This window comes from Crocodylus porosus, unplaced genomic scaffold (assembly GCF_001723895.1).
Source record: "Crocodylus porosus isolate Cpor-Errol unplaced genomic scaffold, CroPor_comp1, whole genome shotgun sequence".
NCBI lineage: Eukaryota > Metazoa > Chordata > Crocodylia > Crocodylidae > Crocodylus > Crocodylus porosus.
The window spans coordinates 35,989,199-36,010,796 of record NW_017728917.1 but is presented as its reverse complement, the minus strand read 5'-3'; the positions used below and the strand labels follow the sequence as shown (position 1 = coordinate 36,010,796).

The following is a 21,598-nucleotide window of genomic DNA, read 5'->3' as shown; positions in this document are numbered from 1 at the left end:
GGGTGCTCTCTGACTTGACCCTGTCAGCACAGGGAGGATCAGAAGGTCAAATCAAACAAAAGTAGCCTATTAACATGGGTTGAAGGAAGAACGTGTTTTTTGGAGTGACTGGAGATGTTTTCTTGGTGGTGGCTTCTGCTAACAAGCTCAGATGCTATCTTTGTTACAGATAAATTGGTACCATTAGCAACCTGGCTGTAGCAGAAGGCCTCCCAGAATGCTTTCTGGCGACCTTATTTCCAGAAGAACTATGTTTAAGGAGGGATCATGGGTGGAACGGATACGGAACATCACCAGTCCTCCCAGTCCTGCCTTTCCTTTCTGGAGCCTCTGCAGGGTGCAGACCTGACCTGCATGTTCCCTGCTCTTCCAGCCCTAGGGGCTTCACCGTGCTCTACTGATGCCCTTAATCCTGACCTGAAACATTCCCTGGTATATCAGACTTCAACTACATTTAAGCAGAAATCTCTCAGCTTAAAGGCCAGGAGCCTTGTGCTGTGCCCACAGATCTGAACCAGTGCGAGTCAGATCTCATCTCTTATAAATCCAAGGCAGGCTTTGAACCCCATCTCAAGCTGTAAAAAGCTAGCACGCTACTTCATGGTGCCCCCCCAGCCTCCGTGGGCCTTCTCCACATTTCCCCTTTCTCTCTCGGAAGAAGTCTGTGTGTCTGTCCAGTTAGCACCTGTTGCTAGAGGGATCAGCTTGTTGCTGTGCCTGTGTCACTGGGTCACAATATACCTTCCTTGAATGAAGGCTGCAAGTGCACATCCCGCTGGGGGGTTACACACAGGTTCCCTGCCTGCTTCACGTGCTTGCTCTGCCATTTTAGCCTGGCAGGCCCAGGCACTGGCACCCCTGCTGTTCTGCCTGCCCCTGCCCATCTCCTGGTGGCTTTTGTGTGGGGTTTGAAACACTGTGATTAGCTGCGCCTCTCCTGTTATTACATTGATCTATTATTTAGAGAGAGAGGAGATGAATATTTGATAGAGCTCAGAGCCTGGCTGGGGAAGGAGGGCCAACGCACTGAAAGGAAGAATTATGGATTAGGCTCTTCCGTCACAGCAGGAGGCCACAAAAGCTTTTCTTCACTTTTTAACCCTTGCTTGTCCACAAGTCCTTTGGAAATTCCAGTATGCCCTCCCCAGGCTCTTGCCTGTCCTATAGCCCTTTTCCTACTCTGCATTCAGGTGGCGTCATCCTCACAGTCAGGTAATAACAATAGCAGTGAAGCCTTAGTAGCACAGCCACCTCCTAAGTAAATACCCAGGGCCCTGGGTAGGCTTGCCTAGATCTCCCTGCGACCAAGACTTTGTTGCTATCAGCCCTGAGCTAGCAGGATTAAAGCTACCACAGGCATGTTTGTGTGCTGCAATCGATGATTGAAGTGCAGACATAGCCTCAGGCTGCTTGTCCCCTTCAGTTGTCATGTCCTCTCTCAGAGCCAGCGATCTGTTCTTAAAAGAGAAACAGCCATGCAACATAGGTACAGAGCGGCAGGGTGGCTGTCATGAGCTTTATGATGTCACACTGAAGTAGTCACAACCCATAGAGATGGCACTTCCATAGTGTCGTTTAGGTTAGAGGTAAGTTGCTTTGACCTGAGTGTTAGACCCTGACTCCCTGCGGCGCCCAATGACTAGGGAGACAATGATCCAATTCCTCATGGATTCTGTTACTCACTAGAGCAAGCAGGGAGCAAACACCAGCACACATTGCTCACAACAGCTTTATTCAGAATGGAGACAGCTTCAGGCCAGCTCCCTCGCAGACACACAGCCTGTGAAACCAGGGGAGCAGCCATGAACAATAATTTTTCCTACATTTATACGCTTTGGGTTATACTCATTAACATTTACTTTACCTTCACTCCTCCTTTGATTCCACCCATTTCTCCTCCCCTCTCAAACTCTGCCTCTGTTTACTGTTTACTTCATTAGCATGGATTTGCCTATGCATTTCATTCATTTACATGTCTTTTTGCTAAGAGTGCATGTCTAAGATCTTGACTTTTCTTCTTCGGTCAATGGGCGGTCTTTGACCACAACCTGGAGGTTTCTTCACTAATCATCATTCACCTTTTCGCATATGTTCATTTTGGATTTTGTTACCAATTACATGTTGTTTTTCACATTCCAGTCTGTTCTTCTGTCTCATGTTATTCCTAAAGCTTCACCTCATTCACAGCATGCAGACTCACACAGACTCACTTTAAAGACGCAGTTAAAATGGTTACTTAACATAAGCAAATAGCTGGCTTAACATAAGTATTCATAAGCAAAATCTGCTTGCCTAAGCATCTTACATATACTTTTAATATATTATTCTGCCTTGTGGTCAGCAGCTCTGCTAGGCCACAGGTTACAGCCTTGTATTCAGTTGCAAATCCAGTGCTCCCTAAAATCCAAATATTGTCACCCTAACACTGAGACAGGATCATAGGAAGATCTCTATTATGGTCCCTCTTTCTGAATTTCTCTTGAAGAGGGAGCAGGTATCCCCAGGCAGGCAAGGGGGATAGATGAAAATGGAACCTCTTACATTCCTGGTGATTTTGCATGGAAAACTAATGCTAAAATGGTTATGAATTATACTGAACCACCCTGCCTGTCCTACCAAGTGGCCAAAGAAAGGAGGAGATGTTTCCTTTTCCCTTTGTTCACTTTCTTCCAGGATCATCTCTCTGTCTTTCTGTCTCTAGTCTCCTTTGTGGCAGATCATTTTGACCTGACTAGCTGCTTTTCTCATGTATTTCCAGCAATTGTCCATGAGCAACAAGTCTGCTCCTAGGGGTGACAGTTTTGCTGTCTCTTTAATTCATGTGCATGAGTGTGTGTGTGTAAGAGAGAGAGAGAGATTTTGTGTAAGTGAAAGGTGCCAGATTGACAACTCCAGTGAGAGAGGTTCTCTGTTTATCTCCCAAGCAGGTACAATATGGACAGCATCGTCATGAGCTGTCCTTAGGAATGCACCTAAGCCCTGATGTGAAGGGGCCACCTTTGCAGGTGACAGTGAAGTTCAGTCTCCCTGAACAGTGCTGTCCTGGGATTTTCTGCTCAAATTGTCATGTAGCATCATTGCAGCATTGGTTGCTGTGTTGTGGCTGCTTGTATGCCAGGAATTGAATTGAGGTCCCTTGCCATTTGAAGGGAATCGCAGTGAAGCACTTTCAGGTGGAGGCTCTGTCAGAATGTGACAGCATCCACAGCAAAATATTGGACATGCCCAGTGACCTACCCCCATTCCCTGAAGAGCAGGGCCACCATCCAGCATTTTCTTTCTGCTGTGACCTAGTTGAGCCCTACACCTTCCTTGGAGGCTCTGGCAGGTGCTTCCCTATCAAGCACACTTCATTCTGTGCCGTGCAAATAGGATGCATAGTGCAGCTGATTTCCAGGAGGTCGCTCACCCCAGCAGAGGTTTGTTGGCAAAGTGGTTAAGGCATCTTGCTATGGCATTAAAGGCATGAATTCAAGCCAAGGGTGGTTGGAAAAATGAAGCACAAGTGTAGACAGTATTGCCCTTTTGACCAGCATAATGTCATGTTGGTTAAAAATCGTGTGCTCTGACATATCTATTCCACACTATCACACCCTCCAGTACTACTACCAGTGGAGGAAAAGCAGGGTTAGGCCAAGGGTTAGAAAGAACACTGGAAATCCCCCAGTGTAGTCATGCAGGACGCTGAAGCAGTATATGCTACAACTCTTAAGAGAGTTCTCAGCCTAGCACTGATGATCCCGCACACAGTGCTTCCCTCTGTACTGAACTCATGCCTCAGCTCGTTGTCTGGGTACTGAATTCTTGGACGATGTATCCTCCACGTCCTCTTCTGGAGGACATGTGAGCCTCTGAGGCTTGTTAAAAACAGACAAACATGCCACTTGTGGCATGAGGAAAGGCTGTTGTTTCTGTTTTCTTAGCCAAATTGCAATGCAGTTATTGTCTTCTGCTCTCCTGAAATCCACCCAGTAATTTCAATTAGAGAACTTCCTTTCATGTCCCTTGTACAGTTGATGCAGATCAGCTGTCATGGTGCACCCTAGAGTTGGCTGCCTCTTAGCACTATGCAAAATATTTTCTATGTCAGTCAACATCAAAGAGGACAGTTTTTTCAGACCATCAAATAGGACATATCAAGCAAACTTTTTCCTCTACTGCTTCAGCTCAACATCTGGGATAATCCGGCTCTCAAAAAGTGCCAACCTGAATGAGTTAACTGGTGCCATATTGCTCTGACCCTTGTGAGATGCATCCTGTTATGGGAGTTGGTGTTGGAGGCCTTGAGTGAAGCCCTCAGGCAGTTCTTAACACATTTCCAAGATCTGCCACAGTTTCTTTTATCAGGGGCCAACTCCCAGTACAGAAGATTTTCCTCTCAACACATGGATGGACTGTTGCAGCTCTGATGATCTCAGTATGAATGCCAGTCAGCCCTGCCCACTGGAGAATTTCCTCTATATTTGAGGAAATGTAACTTAAGGAGGTTAAGAATAAATCTGGATGAAAGAAGATATAGGTATAAGATATAAATCTTCAGAATTTGGATTCAAACACAGGTCTTTACTTTGCAACTGGTCTTATTTTTCTCATTGGCCAAATCAAACCCTTGAAGTGATCCACAGCCGAGCCTTACAACTTCAGTCCCGGTCTAATATAAATACAGTATAATCTTGTTATAATAATGATTCAAGTCTCAGGAGGGTTCTGCGGCTCCCTGTTATCACAGCCTGGAGATAACTTCCTAGTCAGAACTGACCCCATCACTAACTTGAGTTGTCTTTACACCTGGCATGTCTGAAACTGTCTCTCTTTTTAATTAAGAAAATCTTCTCGTTCCTGATTCATGCATCTACTGTGGTGGGACAGCAAGGCAACTTTGATTTGTTGGTTGTAACACAACTTCTGGGGTCCTTGGAGGAAACAGTAAATAGCAGGAATCCTGGTATACATGTGGCTTTCTCAATGCCTGAAACAGCTACATGTTGTAGATAAGACTTTCACACCCTGCCCATGCTGAATCCAGCAACTGTGTCATCTTGGGAATGGAGCTGGTGAGGGCCACGGAGAGTGAGATACATAGGGATTCACACCTTTATATCAGCAGGCTTTTGGGGGGTAGAGATGTATGAAGGTGACGTAGACAAGAGGAGAGATTCGAAGTACCTTGCACAAGACATATTTAGACTGCGACAACACTCTTGGGTGTCCCTTTCCCCACCTTGCCTCTGACTTTGAACTCCTGTACATATAGCAGTTATGAGTCATCCTCCATGTGTCCTGACATCTGACTAAGGTGATCTCAAGTGGATTCCTTACAGAAGTCCTATGCAGCTGAAAGGAAACTTATTTATTGTTTGAAGGCAGTTCATTGGTGAGTATGGTACTCAACACTCCTGTCAGGAGGCCACTGGTAGTACCCAGAGGCAGGTTGTTTATGCTGCTGCTGGTGTCAGTGTCAAATTTCCCTGAGATATCTCAGATTATGGCTTTTAAAAAATTGTTCATCCAAGCACAGGGAGCATTCCTTACTGAGTGAAGTCTTTCATCTTCTGCCAAATCTAAACTTTCTTTTGAGAAATAATGCAGCCATCATTGTCATGAGTGGCCACGGATTTTGGATGTCTTCATTATTGCCTGGCCAGCTGTAGACAGTTGGAGTATGACAGCTGTCTCCAGGACACAGTGAGCACTCCAGTAGTCCCTGGAGGGACATCATCTTTGTGGTCAAGAATGGATGATGAGCATGGATTTTTTTACTAAGCAGCAGACTTAGTCCTTGAGCTAGGGCAGGGGTGCCTTAGCCCTGTCCCCCATGCTGGATCCAGCCCATGGACTGAAAGTTTGACACTTCTGGGTTAAGGCATAGGTGCATGGGCTGGTACACCGTCTGAGTAGCTCCTTTCTGCACTTAGAGGGGGTGGTAGTCTGGAGACCTGATGTCTTCCCTTCTGCATGAGGCAAGGCATTTCCGGAGGTCAGACAGAGGAAGGAATATTGAGACTCACTGATGAGCTGGCTTGAGCTAAATTTAGCAACTGCCCTCCCCAAAGGGTGACTGCATCTACCTGGCAGAAACATAGGAGCTAATAAGAGAAATCCTACTTAACAGGAAAAGAGCAGTGCAGGTGCCTTCAGTGAGCAGATGCGGGGAAATCAGGATCATCACACCAGCCTTCTCTACACCTGCCTCTTATTTGGATCTCACATTTAGCTATGTCCAGTGTGGAGTCCTAGCTGATCAATGACTGCCATAGGTTACAAGACTCTACTCTGGTGGTACTCAGCTTGATTTAGTCTGGACTCTTTGCTCCGAGCTCCAGAAGTTCTACCGAGATAAACGAAATCCTAGTGGAGGCACTGATGCTGGCATTGGCATTGATGTGAGTGGAAATAAACACTTCAAGGGTGAGGTGGGAACTGACAAAGAACAGTGAAAAGGCAAGGCAGGGCCTGCAGAGTCAAACGCCCTTGTCCTTACAGAAGGAGGGCAATGTGTGGGGCCCAGGGAGAACAAAGGCAGAGGAGTAGAGAGAAGGTTAGATGGAAGCAAGTCCCTGCCCGGTTTTTTAAACAAGGAGAACTATGAGGAACTACTGACAGAGGGTTGGTGCAATTCAGGCAGGAGTCTTGGGGTTCCTGCAGTGATTCATGGGTGTTAATTGCAAACTCCAGGGTGTCTTGAAATCAGATATCCTGACAAGGGGAGGGGGTTGGAATAGATGACCTCCTTAGATCCTTTCCAACCCTAATTTTTCTATGATTCTATGACAAGAAAGTGTATCAGGCACCAAAAGCTTGATGCCAGGGGAATATGGGGAGATTTGCCCATGTCCATGAGACATCTGTTCTGCCAAAGAAACTGGTCTTTCTGTTTCACCCAACTGCCATCTATGAGGTCTGTGACATTTACTCCTGACAGCCTTCTGGATGTTGTCCTATACATCTACCAGCAGGATCTGTTCAGGCAGCAGGTGCCAGGGTTCATGGTGATCTCACTATTGCCAAGGGATCCCATATCCAACTCTGCTTTTCCACCTGCTCATCTTCCATCCTTTGTGCTGCCCTATGCCCCTTCACCGGGGGGCACATCCTGGCTGCATCCAGAGCATCCGCAGAAGAGGTGAGTCTGCTAGAATGGCCAAGTTTGCCAACTGAGGATGTTCAAACATGATTAAAAGTGACAGAGTGGTGAAAAAAGTGCCTGGCTAAAAGGAAACATGAATCTATTTACTGTCGCCCTCAAAGCGGAACAAAGAGACAAGGCTGCTGGGGGTTTGGAACAATGCAGTTCTAAGAGTGCAGGATCAGAGCACTGGAGCCTGAAACCACACGTAAAGTTTATTAATGCTTTTAACTTTCAAGGTTCTCATTTTTTTTTCTCTCCCTTCTTTTTCTTTCTTTAGTTCATGACAACACACGGCAGCTCTTCAAAGTAAACTCCTATTCCTGCTCCTAATCTCTGCTTCCCATCTGCCGAGGCTTACAAGTGCCATGACTTGGGAGTCTTGAATGGAAATCTGTCTGAATCACAAAGCCATTACATTGTTTGGCATGACTGGCACTGTTAGACCAGGACAGACCAAAGGCTAGAATGGATGGGGAGGCTGCAGTCATAATAGAAGTGTCTTGGAAGGGTTTGGGGATGTGACTCCAGTGCAGCTACACTAATTCTCCAGGTTAACTAGAGCATCCTTTCCACAGCCTTCCTAAGTTACTGTTTCTGAGGAGTCTAGACTGAAAGCTTCTCCTTTGGAAACTTGCTATTCACCTGCCAAGTGACCCTGAGCCCAGCTTAGTGAAGTGAGTGGAGGCCACGTTTCTCTGCTGGGCCTGCAGTGTCTGCTGGTCTGCTGCACACTACAAGACTAGTCCCCCAGTATTGCTGGCTTTAGAGAACCAGGACATGTGCCTTTCCCTTTCTTGCCTTTTGCCCTTTCATTGTACTTCCCTTTTACAGTGAACAAGGCCACATTGCCTATACCGTCTCGATGAAAAAAGCTGATGGACAAGTCTCATATAGGCAGTTTCTCCCAACAAAGATTCCATAAGGCCTCTCAGGCCTGGGTTATCGGAGCCCAGGATCAGGCACTTAACCACACTGGGCCCTGTAGGGCAGCAGTACAAAGACCTAACCCCCCAAATTCTTGCCGTGTCATCTTGGTCATTTTAATCCTTGTAGAAAGTAGAGCAGGGTATCACCTTAGAGACTAGCTGGTTCAGAGAGGCATGAGTTCTCGTAAGTAACAACCTACTTTGTCAGATGTTATGTGAATCCCTGTAGTTAGAGTGGATTCTTATTCCCATCCTGTACTTAAACCAACCTATGTGCCACCTGGTTGCAGCCCACAGAACACCAGTACTATAGGATTGGGGGTTGAGAACCAACCACTAAGGAAGGACCATCTTGTTCAGTGATTCCAAGACTTTTGTGAATGTTGCATCTTCTGATCCAGAACCTCCTTAAAGTCATGGTGCTGCAGCTTAGTGCACTTCATTGAGCCTGTGTGCACTGCACAGGTGTCCGTAGAGCGCTGTGTAAAACCTGGAGGATGGACTTCCTGGGGCCATCTTAGGTTTTCCCAAAGTATTGTCAGTTATCCCAAGGGCTCCCTTAAGATAAACTGTTTGAATGCTGGATGGGACTTAATGATCTTTCCTTATCCCCACCTCACAGGTACAGCTCCCTCCAGCATCAGGGGAAGCAGCTACTGAACCAGAGGATGATCATCTCATAGGGGAGCATCTCTTTGTTTCCTTTAGTTCATCATTCCATTTTTCAAAGAGAGAAGCTGAACCTTTTGAGAACAGTGCCGTGGGGCTTCACTTGGCAGCTATATTAAGAACCAACCAGCCAAGCCACTTAGGGAATTAGTTTAATTCTATGACAAGGGCTGAGACCCCTAGGACCAGGCTGTCTCTCTCCCCAACCTGTTCTTATTGCAGATCCTTTTCCTGACTCCCATGCTCCTTTGCATGCCCAGCCTGACAAAAGTAGGGAACCTCTCAGATGGTCTAGAGGTATTAGCTGCCTTGCTGCACTGCCGTGAGTCCTTGATGCAACAGAGGGTCCTTCAGCTTTCCCTATTCTCTGGCTCTGCCTGCTTTGCTCCCTGCTCACACATGTGATATTCCTCCAGTGAGTATCCAAACAGAGCAGAAGTTGTGAGACTTTTTCCTGTTAAAAAACATATTTTTAACTTATTGGAAATGTAGTTTCTATGTCGGGACTCCTTGATCTGTTAGGAAACACATCACAATTTTCTGCTGTTTTTTAATCACTTGAATGAATGAATGCTTATCAGGCACTTTTCATTCTGGGATCTGAGTATTTTACAGACACTGGCCAGCTCAGCCCAGGATTGACTGATGAAGAACAGTCATCTGTGGGGGAGAACGTTGCTGTGCTCCTACTTACTCTTTTTTGCTCTGGGGAGGTGGAAGAGGACACTGGAAAGTGGGGAAAGAAGATGATTTATGCATAGAAAGGAAGATTTCTCTGAAACCTACTATAACTCATTTCCACTAGATGAGCTGGGCAGATAAATGCCCAGGAAGAGAAGGGCCAAGTCTGTCTTCAGTCAAGAACTGAAGAACACGGACTAAGATGTGTGCCCTGCATCTGAGTGCATGTTCCCCTGGTTCCCAGCAGGAATTATGGATGGGACTGAACCAGAATGGCTTCAAAAAGCCTTTTCTTGAACCCATAGCTCAGTCCTAGCAGAATTGCTGCTGTCACTATCAGCCCCATGGAATGAGGCTGATCAGAAAGGAAACAACTGCCATTATTATTTCGTTTCCTTAGTAAACAGCAGAGATGGCAATAGGAAAATAGCGAGGGTCCATGACAACTTAATGGAGTTTTTGAAAAAGCGTTCTATTGCCCCACCTTCCTCCATTAGAGGCCCAACTCCTGCCATTCAGTTGGTGGGAAGAAAAAAACAATCTTCTGAACTTTAGTTACTAGTGTGGTTTTTTTTTTTATTGCAAAGCAGTTGCTGGTACTAATAAAATCAGGGAACTGCTCATTTCTCCTGGGCAACCTTGATTTCAGAAGGATGGAGAGGGCCTGCCTCTGTCCTCTCAAGCTTCCAGACACAGCAAAACAATACCTCTGGCCTTGTTATGAAGAATGATTATCGAGCTTTGCCCTTTCTTGGACAGTAGTTAAAAAAAGAAGCTTCTCCTCCAGCCATCCCCACACAGTGAGGTCTTCCTCACTTCTGACTGATTTTCCTTCCTTATAGCCCTCTTCCACTTCTTTTACTGATTGCTAATATTATAGCAGCCAAGACACCTTGTCTCTCATCTCCTCAGCTGTCACTTAAGGGACAGGTTTAGTTTACTCTTGAATTGGAGACTTCTAAGGACAGTAGAGTTGCTGCATTCATTGGAGTTGATGTTTCAGTAGGGACACTTTCCCCTTTGAATGACAGCTGAGCCAGTACCCTCTTATGTTACTAGGAGGTGCTGTGCTGTGTTGTGCTGATTTTCCAGATAAATTATGATAAGTGTCCTTGCCGAATTTCACATTCTCCTTCCATTTATACACCCTGTTCCCAATTGCATTAGATACTTCTATCTATCCCTAAATGGCAGTATAGCTTTACTGGGTGGTGCAAAGCAGCTGCCACCCCCAGCCTGGAGGTGGGTGATGTGAAGTGATGCTTTTATGGATCTACATGGTAATGCTGTAAAATGCTCTGAGTCTTGTGGGAGGCCATGTGCACATCAAGCAGTCCTGATGGTGGCATTTCTGGAGGGGGAGGTTAGTGTTCCATAAAAGGGAAAGCTTTCCATTCGGCTCCCTTCCTCCTTGCTTGACCACTATACACTGAGCTTCATGTATGCCGCTTTGGCTGTTCTTTGGTGTATGCGGAGAAGAGGATGGAGCAGGTCAGGATATTAACATCTGCTAGTGCTCATTACCACCCTAACCAACTGAATTTGTGTACACGTCATAAAAATGCTTGGCTCTTGACACAGAAATGAAGTAGGCCTGATTTTGCCTCTTGCTGACTGCTAGGGAAGTCATGAATGACTCCACTAAAGTCAGTGGATTTTCTCTGGAGTAAAACCAGTGCAAATGCAGAAAGAATTAGACTCAGTGGGTCTGCCCCCCAGAACCTGCCAGCGAAGAAACACTTGTGAGTACGCTCAGTAGGGCTGTGCGAAATTTCGCCGGCAGTTTCATTTTGACGCTGTTTTGACATGTTTCGAGCTCGAAACAACAAAATCGAAGCAAAACAGAGAGCTTCAAAACAGCCTCGAAACAAAACAAGGCAAGTCGAAACGTTTTAAAAATTTTTTAACGTTTTGAGTTTCAAAGCTCAAGCTGGGCTTTCCTGCAGGGAAACAGCCACTAAAGTAAGGAGAGGGAGGGGGAAGTCGAGGGGGAAGGGGGGGTGCTCTCATTATTGACTGTGTAGCTGGCCAGTGACTGTCACCCTTTCCTGAGGCCCCTTCCAATCCCAGCGCTCTGGGGGCGGGATGGAAAAACTGCAAAAAAGGCAGCACTTTGACCTGCCCTGCTTTCTGCCTTGTTGTCAGTTGTGTGAGGGCGCATCTTAACACACGCACACATTGTCACCCACCCATGGCACTCACCCATGGCACGAGTTTCGCCTGTCAGCAGCCGGAGGTGCAGGGCCCCAGAACCCGGCAGCCCTGCACCTATCTCTTTGACAGCTGGCAGGCTTCGTGGCCTCAGCGGGCCTAGCAGGCCTGAAGTTTTGATCCTGCTGTGGCGTAACACATACATGGGACATGAGTTTTTTTCTTTCAAGACTTTGAGGTGCAGTTGCCCTGAAACCCCTGTGCCTATCTCCTTGATACTTGGCAGGCTTCATGCCCTCAGAAGGGGCTATCATTTCTGCAGGTTTCATCCAAATCAGGCAATAAATGTCAAAGTTATAAGCTGTTTCGAGCTTCCCCATTATAACCCACAGAACACCAGTGGGTGAAACAGCAAAACAACGGAATAGCAGTTTTGAATTGAAATTAAATTTGAAACGAAATGCTGTTCCGTCGAAGCGCACGTCTAAACGGAGTGGTGCCATTTTGCACAGCCCTAATGCTCAGCATGGTCTGGTTGCCCTTCGTGCAAGGACCTCAGAGTTCTTAACCAGGTCATAAATTCAGCCTTTCAGTCACCGGTGAAACCATCATCATCCTCACTGTGCAGGTGGTGACATGACATGCCTGTGGTCAGATGCTGAGTTCGGGGTAGAGCTGAGAAGTGCTATAAGCTCTACATCCCCTAAGAGAATCAGATCTGGGTTTCTGGCTTTTTTTTAAACAACAAGGCATCAGTGATTGTTGGGGGGAGTCTTGAAGCTGTTTCCTCAGAGTGAAGAGGCAGGTTATCCTCTGAGAAGACAAAGAAATCAGCAAAGGGCTGTGTTAGTGACACAGGCAATCTGCTTCTTCCCCAGAAACAATACACTCATGTTTGTTGCTGTTGTCATAACTTAGTGATGTCATAATTGACAATGATTAATGTTTTCCAGGCAGGTTTTGTCATCCCGCCAGTTGCCCTGGCGACGGCTCTAAGCTGCTGTTTTTATCTGACACACTTGTCTCTTTCTCAGCCTTTTAATTGTGTTGTTGTCCAAACTAATGAGACAATGATCCAGGCACTGGAGCTGAGGATGGGGAGACTATGATCTGATCTCTCAGAGTGGGCAGGGAAAAGCGGGCTGCCCAAGGCCTGGGTGTGGGGACACAGATCATAGAGACGGAGACCTGAGGAGGCTAGAGGCAGGCAGCATCCAAGTGGTGCTCTGGGGCATGTACAGTAAAAGGATCATGGAGAAGGGTCTGTATGTGCGCTGAGAGGTCAGCCAGTGATCAGTGGACTGGGATGTGTCCTCTGATTGTGGAGAGGGCGACCTAGGAGGACAGAGAGAACCATCTGCACATGGGGTTTGCATTGCAGAATCAGAACGGGGGGAGGTTTCCGAATACTTATTAAAGAAACTGGAGCAGTGGGCCCATTAGCAGCCACTGTCTGCACTGTGACCCAGGTGGCCTTGTGGTGATGAGGGGTTTGATTGCAACATTGGCCTTCCTCAGACAGGTCTTCAAAATTATCTGTCTGTTCAGATTTGTCTCCCCCCATCCTCCCTGCTCCAGGTCTCAGCCCCTCCCAGGACACATGTCTTCCTGCTGCGGGTCATCCATGACACACATCTCACTGGAGTCCAGGTCTTCAAGGGTCGTGTCCTTAAATATTTTTGTACTTCGTAGGCTTGTAAAACACCCCTGGCCCCAGGGAAAGGGATGCTGTGCCTGGGCTTGCAGCTGTCTCCCAGTGGAGGCATGTGCTGCTTCTGCTTAGTAGTTTGCCTTTCTAATCATTCCCTTCCTCTCCTTGCTTCTCTGTAGTTTCCAAGCAGGCCTTTGCCTACTTGGGCAGCAAATACCTGTGGAATTTCATTTGGAGAGAACATTGCAGGCTGCACATGACAGAAGTGCATTGTCAGTGTTGTTCGCTGCTGGGAGATGCTAACAGCTCTGCCTGTGGACAGGCAAAGGAATAGGAGGCACTAAGCAAGCTTCCCCCTGCACCTCAGTCATGCCATATGGCTCCCTGGCTCTGGGCTTGCCACAGCCCTGCCAGTGCCTCTCAATCCTGACCTGAAGCCCTCTGCCATTCCAGCCCAGGGCTCCCCACACAGCCCTGCCAGCACCCCTCCATCCTGCTGTGCAGCCATCCGGTCCTCAACTTCTCCTGAGCTCAGGACACCAAATGTGCAGAGTTAGTTTGGTGTGGACACTGGTTGGAGTCCACTAACCTTCCTTGGTGAGCTAACCCCTAGATTTGAGAGATGGTCCTGCCTACTGCACTTCATGCCATTATTGGAGATGTTTCAAGTCTTTAAAGCTAAAAAGTCAGAACCAAGATTTTCAAGCAATGGGTGATTTGGGGTGCCTTCATTTTGACTGAAATGCAGCACTGCTCAGGCTCATGAAACTGCTTTCAAGGGCCAGATGCCCTTGAGACAGGGAAGCTATGGGGCCTAGAGCTGAAATCAGGTATGGGAGAGGCTCTTTCATGAGATATGTTCAACTTAAGTAGGATTGAGTTTCTCAGAGCTCCTTCTACAGCCTTGCACTAAGCAACAATCTTCCAGAGTCCAGTGTTTTTAATCAATTCTGCATTGACAAATGCTTACTAAATGCAGAGAGCACATCCCAGGTTTTATGACTATTGACATGTCTCACTGAAGGGGTCAAGGCTGAGGAGATTCTTAAAAGACCTGTGACTCTTCCTGTTCCTGGCTGGTGCCAGGGTCCTCATGCTTCCAGCTGCCCATCAGCTAGAGATACGTGGGAGGATTTGTTGGTAAAAAGGCTGGGTTACTACAGCAGGATGGGCCAGGCAGACTCGGTCGGCTTCAGAGAAGAGTTTGGGAGTGGATTGAGCTGTGGATGTTGACATGAAGAGGCCACTAGAGAGCAGCAGACTGGACAAACACGTATGGTGGAGCTGGAATTGTTAAGTTCACCCAGCCTCTGGTTTGTCAGTACCATACTTGCTCTCATATATGCTGAGCTGCTTGCTTACCTGAGATACTCTTGAACTAACATAAATACTAAGACATACCATAATTTGTGAGGTTTTAAAAAGAAGGAATCTATATTCAACAGAACAATGCTGAAAAACACCAGCTGGCAAAATCAAGCACTCTAGGAAATGCCAGAATTAATATTTCCTCTTTACCCTTAACTCTGCTCTTTGTGCACATGATACCATCCTCCATCACATGACTCCATACTATTATTTCCTACATAATCATTGTCTTATTCAGTGCATAGGATGGAGACCCTCAAGAAATGAAACAGCTGTTCAGTTTTTCTTCATATCCTCAGGTGACCTACCATATTTCTTGCACTTTTCACACTCAGTAGGGGATTATTTATTTTCTCATGGGCTTCTCTGTGGTATGCTAATGTCTGAGCACATCACAGCTGATTAATTTAATTTCATAACTCCTGTGCGCTGTAGGAAAACATTCTCATCATCCCTAAGTTACGGCAGAGGAGCTGAGGCACAGAGGGAGAAGGGGGCTGACATTTTGCATGTCTCAGTGATGGGTCACCAAATTTGAGACCTCCTGGGTTTGATTTTGCAGACTAAGTGATCCCCTCCTTAAGACAGGCCCTGAGACATACCCTAAGTGGTGCTGAGAAACCTTTCAGGTGCCTGGCCAATGAGTCTTGCTGCACATTCCAGGTGAAGTCCTTCACCAGATTTGGGGTCAGGAGGGAACATTGGCCTTCCTCAGACAGGTCTTTCCCTCAAGTCAGACTGGAAGGATCACTGGGTTTTTTTGGCCTGTGTAGTATGGGGTATGACCCACTTCCTAGGAACATCTGGATATAACTAATTCCTGCCATAGAAGGGGTCCCCAGCTTTGGTGATGTTCCCGTCTTGCCCTGATGCATATCATGTGTACTCAGGATCCTCTGTGCGCTATAGGATGCTTTGTGGCTACGATATGCAGGAGATAACAGAGTAGGCATTGTTACATCCATGCAAGATGGATGCGTATATCCACTCCAGTAGATCCTGGCTCTTTCATATTCTCGTGGTTTGCAACTCACTTTGTTCACAGCGGGTTGGTAAGTGAAGAACAAGCTATGCAGCTATTTGCTGTGGCTTTTAGTTCCAAAGGTACCACTTCACCACCCAGCTGAAGCACTTAGTGTTCCCACACAGATGTTACACACACACACACATGCACCGCCCCCCCCATATATATATATTACTCAGTACATGTGATAGACAAGGCCCAGGTACCTCCAGTTGGGTACTCAGAAAATGAAGAACACTGAGGTGGTGTCTTTCATTTCAAGACCATCCTTTTTCTTCTTGCATGTCATTGTCTCATTTACTACATGGATCTAACTTCAATAAACTGCTTGCTGCACAGCCCTGGATTCATTCCCAGAGTGCTGTCCATCTCGGTACTGAATGAGGCAGGGTCCTTTGTTCAAAATAGTATGTGATCATGTAATGCAAGACTGTATCATAATGCACAAGCACAAAGGGGCTGAATGTTACTTTTGTATTCCCAACTCTTTGAGTGCAGCCTTCCTGATGGACTATTACATTGCTTTTGCCTGTGTAATATTAGTAAGATGCCAGTTGTTGGCTTTGGACCTCAAGACATCACTGTGTTATAGAGCATGTCACCATGCTGTCCTCCAACACTGTCCCCAGGGATATCTGCACTGCTGAGTTGAGGCTTTATCTCAGGGTACTAGTTATGGGGGGGGTGGGGGGTGTGCATGCAGTTGAATTCCTTCTTGCTACCTCTCCTTTTCACCCCTCTTGTACGGCAAGGTACACTGATCCTCTAGGGGCAGAAGGGCACCCCGGTGTTCTCATGGCTGGCCTCTTGTGCTCCTGTCCACTGCAGTACCTCGTGGACACACACACATAGGGCTCACCTCAGACAGCAGCACAGTGGCTGAAGGGCTTGCACTTAGAGAACTGGAGCAAAAGGAGAGGGCAGCTGGACCACAAAGCCTTTATTGTCTTCTTTGGACCATGCTTATGCCCCTAGGTGAGGAAAGCATTAGGCACATCGAGCTACCAAGAGACAAATGTCATTGTCTCCCCACGTCTGAGCTGCATGGGCAGGGGGAGGGGGCAGCTTTAGTGGAAGTGCAGGGAGCTGGACCTAATGCTGAAATGCGTCCTGGGAACAAATGGAGCCTTGTTTGAAAGTGCTCAAGTCTCCAGGGCAGCTACTAGCTTTCTGATTCTAAAGAGCCTTCTCTGGGAGAGTGAACTAGGGGCCGTAGAGGAGCAGAGCTCAGGAACTCCCCCTGTAGGCTTGTCCTGCCCTGTTTTCTGGATGGGGTGCACTGCAAGCCAGGACTGGGGCTGTTGGCAGGGCTGTGCAGGGAGCCCAGGATATATGTTGTGACAGTTGAGTGATACAGAAAAAACGCTGCTTGGATTTAGTGAAATCACCAGCTTCACTTCACTGAGACGTTTAACGCACATTTCCAAAGAAGCAGAATTCAGTGGCCCACTGCACATCCAGCTTGTTTAGCTCACCTCCTGGAAAACCTGTCCAGATCCATGTCTGAGGTACATAACCCAAGGGGCAAAGTACAGAGCCTTTGAAATACAAACCTAAAATGCCAGGGACTTGTGGAGCAGCCAGACCCTGGGGAGGTAGGTTGGTGACCATCCAGCTGCCACAGGTGCCAGCCCACATGTGGCCCAAGGGACAGGACAGAAAGCAGCATCCTAGTTTACCCTGGCAGGCGAATCAGTATCATTCCATCCAGGAGTGAGCAATGTCTCACACATACTCAAGCCCACTATACCACACACTGCTCCCCTGAGGGCTGGCAGGCCTTAGCCCTGTGTTCAGTTCCAAGCATCTGGGGTATATTCATGTGATCACTGCCATGCTGATCTCTATCACAACCCGTGCACCTGCAACAAGCTTGTTAGCTCATTACTGAGGCACAATGTCAAGAGCAGACCTTCTTGCAGGAGTAGCTGAGCCTTGTGAGGAACCTGGGCTCCAGCACTGGTATTGCTCCTGACTCACTGTAAGCTGGAACAAGTCCCTTGCCACTCGGTGCCTCAGTTTCCCCCAGGGGCAACATGAGGCTTTTCTAAGGCACAAAGAGCTCCTTTGATAGAAGTGCCTGTTCTTTATGATCTCAGTCTCAGACACCAGCCACAACCACTTGCTTTAACTCTCCTGAGACAGGAAAGTCCTGACTTAGAGAGGAGCAACTCTGACACATGCCAGCCAGCTGAAGGCTGGAGGAAGGTGCTTTCCTTTGAGAATCAAGTCCTTCAGAGCAGGGGGGTTTATACAGCCCGGAGCTTGGTGTGTCTGTGCTGCAGGGGTCGGGCATAGGTGATGGGAGAGAAGTGCTGTGGCTGACGACCAATTAGTGCTATCAGTAGCAGTGTTCTTGTGATGCTGACAGTGCCTGCTTGCTAATAGCCAGAGGCCGTGGCTACCCAGGGGACTTTTGACGGGTATAGCAGCTCATGAATAACTAGTCCTCTGTAACTCCTCTGGTAGCATTTAGCTATTAGGGAATAACTCCCTTGTGTGAATACTGGGATAAAGTCCTGTTTATTATAGAATGGAGTGTGCACTTGGGAGCTATTCCACAGGAGCTGTTGTAGTATAGCACGTTTGGCAGACACAGGCAGTGTCCCCACTGTTCCCACTGGCTGTCACCCGGCCATGAAGTGTGATGGATTTCATTCACTTCTAGGACACAAGCAATTCCAAATTTCCACCACTGCATGTCCAGTATAGAGCTCCTTGTCAGTGCTCAGTGGTGTCACTCCCCAGTGAAGCTGTTTCACTGCCCCTGCCATCCCATGGCAGGACGCTTCAGGCTCACACAGGTATTTATCTCCTCTCTGCAGAAAGTGCTGGTGCCTTAAAGCATTTGGAAAAGCACAAGCAGGGCAAATACAAAGTGCTAGGAGGCAGGTTTGGGTGCAGCTCACAGGAGAGTGCATTGAAAAGTAAAGGGCTGTATGACTGTATGTTGAAGCCATTCAAAGAAGTGCAATTCGGGCTCTCCTGGCAGTGCCCGCTCCCTGCTACTTGCCCTGCTATGTCTTCTGGTTAAACCCTTAGAAAACTGGCTAGGCCTGTGGTGTTTTCTTGTTCAGGGCTGTCAGTTTCTTGAGGTGTGGTGCAAGGGATGAGGGGGGTCTGTGTCCAAGAGGATGTTGTGGCTTGGTCAGCTCACTGGTTGAGCCTGTCTTTCATCATGCTGCCCCAGGCTCTTCCTCAGCCAGCCCGCCTCCATTAGTGCCCCTCACTCCTACTGCCTTTTGCTTCACATAAGGAGCAAGTCGGGGGAGGCAACTTCCAGCAGCCTGCGCTTCTCCTAGCAGGTATATGCTAGCCTGGAACCCAGGGCAACTCAGCCTCAGAGGGTGACTGGTGGGGCAATCAGAAGTATGAAGAGCAGAAGGCTGTCTGCTAGCAGAAGGAGAGGTAGGAGGAGTGGAGTGGAGATCTTGGTGTCTTGGAAAGATTAGGCAGTTGGAAGGGAGCGGGGATCAATTTGCAGGAGGAAAGGGGACACTGGAGCTAGAGGAGAAAAGAAATTAAAGCAAAGTGTCATAGAAGGAAGCTGGTCTCTTCCTGAGAGCTAAAAGGGTGAAATGTATCTTGTCCAGCATGTGTCCAGTAGCTGTCCTAACAACCTAGCATTACTCTATGAACCCAAACTCCTGCAATGACATAGTACTTTGTACCCGATTATTACTGTGCCCCACAATCTATTTTGGTGCTTTATGATGGCATATATGAAACTTTACAGGGTAACTTCAGCTGAGCTGGAGCCTTTGGCCTTTGCTTGGTCATCCTAATGCCCTAATCTGGACTTGGTATCTTAGAAACACCAGAATGCAAACAGATGCCTGCTGAGAAGCACATACCAACCAAAAGCGCCCTAGTCTCCAGGTGTTTGGGACAGAGCCAGATGGGCTGGGGTGATAATGCATGCCTGTGCCATATGCTCCTTGGCATTTTCTGCAGCTGAGACACTGCCTCCTTGGCAGGATGGCACTTTCCCCATGATCTCCCCCAGCCTTCCCAGGTGAGCTCTCTTGCTGGGAAAGATGAGAGGATTTGTACAGTTGGTTTGGACTCGATCTCTTTTGCAAATATCTCTTTGACAGCGTTCTCCTCTTGGCAGAAGCCCCTTCGTGGGGGCTAATGGAATAACAATGGGACTGATCTCTCCAAGGCTGGAGCTGTAGGAACAGCCTCCTCTGCCCTCCTCTGGATTGCCCTCTCCTCTGTGTTAACCTCTTCCTCTTCTCTCCTTTTCCAAGGGGCTGACACCCTGAGTGAGACGAGTTCCATCAGTCTGGAGGCCACAACTGACAGCCGAGAGACCTCCGTGGCCACCTCCATCCTATCACCATTCACAGCTGGCCATGGCCGGGATGAGACAGACAATCGCAGCGAGCACAGCTACAGTGAGTCGGGGGCCAGCGGCTCCTCCTTTGAGGAGCTGGACCTGGAAGTCAGTGGGGATGGCAATAGCTCAGCAGCGCTACCTTCTGAAATGAGCTACACAGAGGACCAGGAGAGCATGAAGACCAAGTGGACCAAGGAGCCTATTGCCTTGGAGAAGGAGAGGGGAGAAGAATAAAGCAGAGTCCTTCCAGCTTCCTTGCCTTTAGTAGGGATTGTAATCACAGAGAACTGATTGCCTGTCCTGTTTTCTTTCTCTCCAACCAAGAGATTTCAGTCACTGATTCTTACTGAGACCTGCTCCCTGCTCTCTGCAGATGGGCACTTTGAGTGGTAGAGGGAAGGACGGTTATACCAAGGGGAATTGTTGCTGGGAGCTGTGCTGCAGTAGCCATTCACCAGCATATGTATTACAGCAGAGAGCTGGGGGGCGGAGGTGCAGTCTGTTTGATGAGCAGTGAAATGTACTTGCAGTTTGTGTGTCTGTAAATGTACGATGAGCTCTGCACAAGCCAGTGGATGTGTGTGCGTGGACAGCCCAGGTCCTCTCTCCACCCCCACACCCAGCCCCTTCCTCTCCTCCAGGCAGCCTATTTCTCTGTTACACAGACACATATTTACTGGCACCAAAGAGCAAACAATGGTTTTGTTCCATAAAAATGAAAGGTACAATGTAAAATTGGCGTTCTGAAGCTGACATCAGAGCGTTCGGGATCTGTAATAAAGTGAATGCTTTTGCTCTGAGTTGTGTGGGTTTGGGGGTAGGGGTCACAGGGCTGTCTCTGGAAGTGTTGGTTCCTGTCCTTTTTCACATTTAGCTGGACTATCCCTGTGCTTCAAACTTTCTGTGCTCTCAAATTATTCTACCTTGTAGAAGACCTGGCTTTCCCTGCTGATTGGAGCTAGAGACATTACTCTTGTTAGGAGCTGCTTGGGGTCTATGCGAAATTCATTGAGGGTTTTCAGTATACACAAGCCTATACCAGTGATAGCATCCTCACTAGGGGCCTTAACTTGCTGCCACTTGACTTGGACTGAAAGAGTCGTGGAGACCCAGCTCCTCTTTCTGTGTTAGAAGATGTCCCTCTGGGCAAGGGTAAAGCATGCTGGCAGAGGCAGCAAAGAGAAGCTTGCCTTGCCACCTCCTGTGTCCCACCGACGGGGGAATAGAGGGTTTGTCTCTCAGTCTGCCAATCTTCACTTCCATGACCTCAAACACAATTAAACTAGACTGTCCCCTTACCACTCAAGACTCTCTCCTGTGAGGAGGGTTTGAGTCTTGTTCTGGCAGCTCTCTGCTTTACTTTCCCATTCCCATCTTTTTTCCTGCCTTCTTTAGAGCCAGAGCAGGTCCCAGGCTAGAGAATGAGAATGACACTTTGCATCATCTTTACAGCCTCCTTGAAGGCTTTCACGTGGTTTTTTGGGGGGAGCAGGGTGGGATGGGCAGGGATCTGCTGCATATTATTCTTAGGGGTAATTGAGGGGAACATAGTCTTTCCCTGGTTATGCTGTCGATGCCTGGATAGGGTGCTGTGGTATAGAAGAGACAGTGCTTGTCTGTGTGGGAGCTGGTCCAAGATGTGGTTTTCCTGTTGCAG

The 21,598-nt window shown here is 47.7% G+C and overlaps 1 protein-coding gene across 1 annotated transcript in view; it reads left to right on the top strand.

The window, feature by feature from the left end:
- The window catches only part of TEX264 (testis expressed 264), a 126,165-nt gene extending 105,424 nt beyond the window's left edge, over positions 1-20,741 (top strand). Inside the window, exon 6 of the mRNA XM_019537091.1 lies at positions 19,853-20,741. Coding sequence (XP_019392636.1) covers positions 19,853-20,175 — 323 coding nt within the window. The 3' untranslated portion in view covers positions 20,176-20,741. The remainder of the gene's footprint in view (positions 1-19,852) is intronic.
- Positions 20,742-21,598: the final 857 nt, after the last annotated feature.